Below are 1,715 nucleotides of genomic sequence, written 5' to 3'. Positions count from 1 at the left end.
AAAAAAAAGAGTAAAAAAAGAAGTAAAAAAGAAGTTAAAAAGAGGTATTGAAGTTAAAAAAGAGGCATTCACACTAAAATTTTTTCCGGAAATGCAAATTGTTTCTGGTTCTCGTGAATTTGTTCCATTTCACACGCAGTGAGCCCAGTTGACGTTTGTGTCTATTCTGCACATCACTACCTTTTTGATGGTTCTGGTAGGATGTAGAACCTTTTCTCTGGAAAGGCGTTCTGGAGTTTCCAGGACTGTTTCTTTGGTAGAACGAATGCCGGTTGTTCTTTTGATTATCAACAAACATATGGTGATGTGAGAAAAGGTTTTGCTGTTGGTGTGGGTTTTCTCTCCATTTATAGGACATGTTGTTTTGTTTCTGTGTTTTTGTGCTGACCCTTTCATATCTTGGATGTCTTTTCAGACCGCCAGCCCWGGTAGAACCTTTGTTGGACCCAAAGTTATTCTGATGGCAGGATTGTTTTTTGTGGAAAACATTTTTTGAGTTTTTTCTGTTCTCCTGCTGTTGTTTGTTAAAACCAGCAGCTGTCTTGTTAATACGGAACAAATAGGCATATTTTTGTTGCCAGTGGTYCTTTCGAAGTTCCCAAATCCCAGCGGGATACCGGTGGCGCACAGACTGCTGACCACTTGTAGTTGATCGAGTGATAATCTTCCTGCTCTCTGYAGTAGGATCCATTCTCTGTTGATCTACTTCCATTTCACAGTCCAATGTTTTTCTGAAACGTGCCAGAACCTGGAATCTGTTCTCATTTCTTCTCCTCCACAAGCCGGTTGAGTCTTTACTGAGGCTCTTCTGACGAAACACAGAGAGGATGGATTTGCTGAAAGTATTTTGTGTTTCTGGCCTCTGACAGAAACTCTGGTTCATTTTTTCTGTGTCCACATTCTATCTGTGTTTGGATGAACGTGTCCCCTCTGAAACGTGACAGTATTTCATCCCTACCTTTTTTTCTCCTGTTCCAGAGATCAAATGAGTYCCCCACTGAAGTGGAAAAGCTGGTGATGTCAGTGGTTCCCAGATTAAATCTCACTGGTTGATTAGAGACGTCATTTCCCAGTTTAGGGTTGTTGAAACTGGTCTCTGTTTCCTGATTTTGCCAATCCATATCTTCCAGATCAGTCCCTCTCAAGTGAGCTACCCCCTTATCTCTGCGTTGTTTGCGCAGAGCCCAAATATCCAGTGTGTCCTTAACACGAAGATTTCGGTTCAGTGACGCATTGGAAGGTTTTTCTTTCCAAGAACCAGCAGCTGYCTTGTTATTACGGAACAAATGGGCATATTTTTGTTGCCAGTGGTTCTTTCGCAGGTCCCAGGTCCCAGCAGGATACCGGTGGGGCACAGACTGCTGATCACTTTTAGCTGATCGAGTGATAATCTTCCTGCTCTCTGCAGTAGGATCCATTTTCTGTTGTTCTCCTTCCATTTCACAGTCCATTGTTTTTCTGAAACCTGCCAGAACCTTGAATCTGTTCTCCTTTCTTCTCCTCCACAAGCCGGTTGAGTCTTTACTGGGGCTCTTCTGACGAAACACAGAGAGGATGGATTTGCTGAAAACATTTTGTGTTTCTGGCCTCTGACAGAAACTCTGGTTCATTTTCTCTGTGTCTTCACATTCTATCTGTGTTTGGATGAACGTGTCCCCTCTGAAACGTGACAGTGTTTCATCCCTGCCTTTTTTTCTCCTGTTCCAGAGATCAGA

The 1,715-nt window shown here is 42.7% G+C and overlaps 1 protein-coding gene across 1 annotated transcript; it reads right to left on the bottom strand.

Annotated features, from left to right (window-relative positions):
* Nucleotides 1–53: 53 nt before the first annotated feature.
* LOC106524271 (uncharacterized) lies at nt 54–1,715 on the bottom strand (the record flags this gene model as incomplete). Its single annotated transcript, XM_014018010.1, is given in 1 exon segment — nt 54–1,715. A coding segment is annotated over 1 exon segment (921 nt), but the record flags the coding sequence as incomplete, so codon positions are not given.

The sequence above is a fragment of the Austrofundulus limnaeus genome, unplaced genomic scaffold (genome assembly GCF_001266775.1).
Source record: "Austrofundulus limnaeus strain Quisiro unplaced genomic scaffold, Austrofundulus_limnaeus-1.0 Scaffold180, whole genome shotgun sequence".
Lineage (NCBI taxonomy): Eukaryota > Metazoa > Chordata > Actinopteri > Cyprinodontiformes > Rivulidae > Austrofundulus > Austrofundulus limnaeus.
Note: the sequence above shows the minus strand (reverse complement) of the source record. Positions and strands in the feature narration are given on the sequence as shown.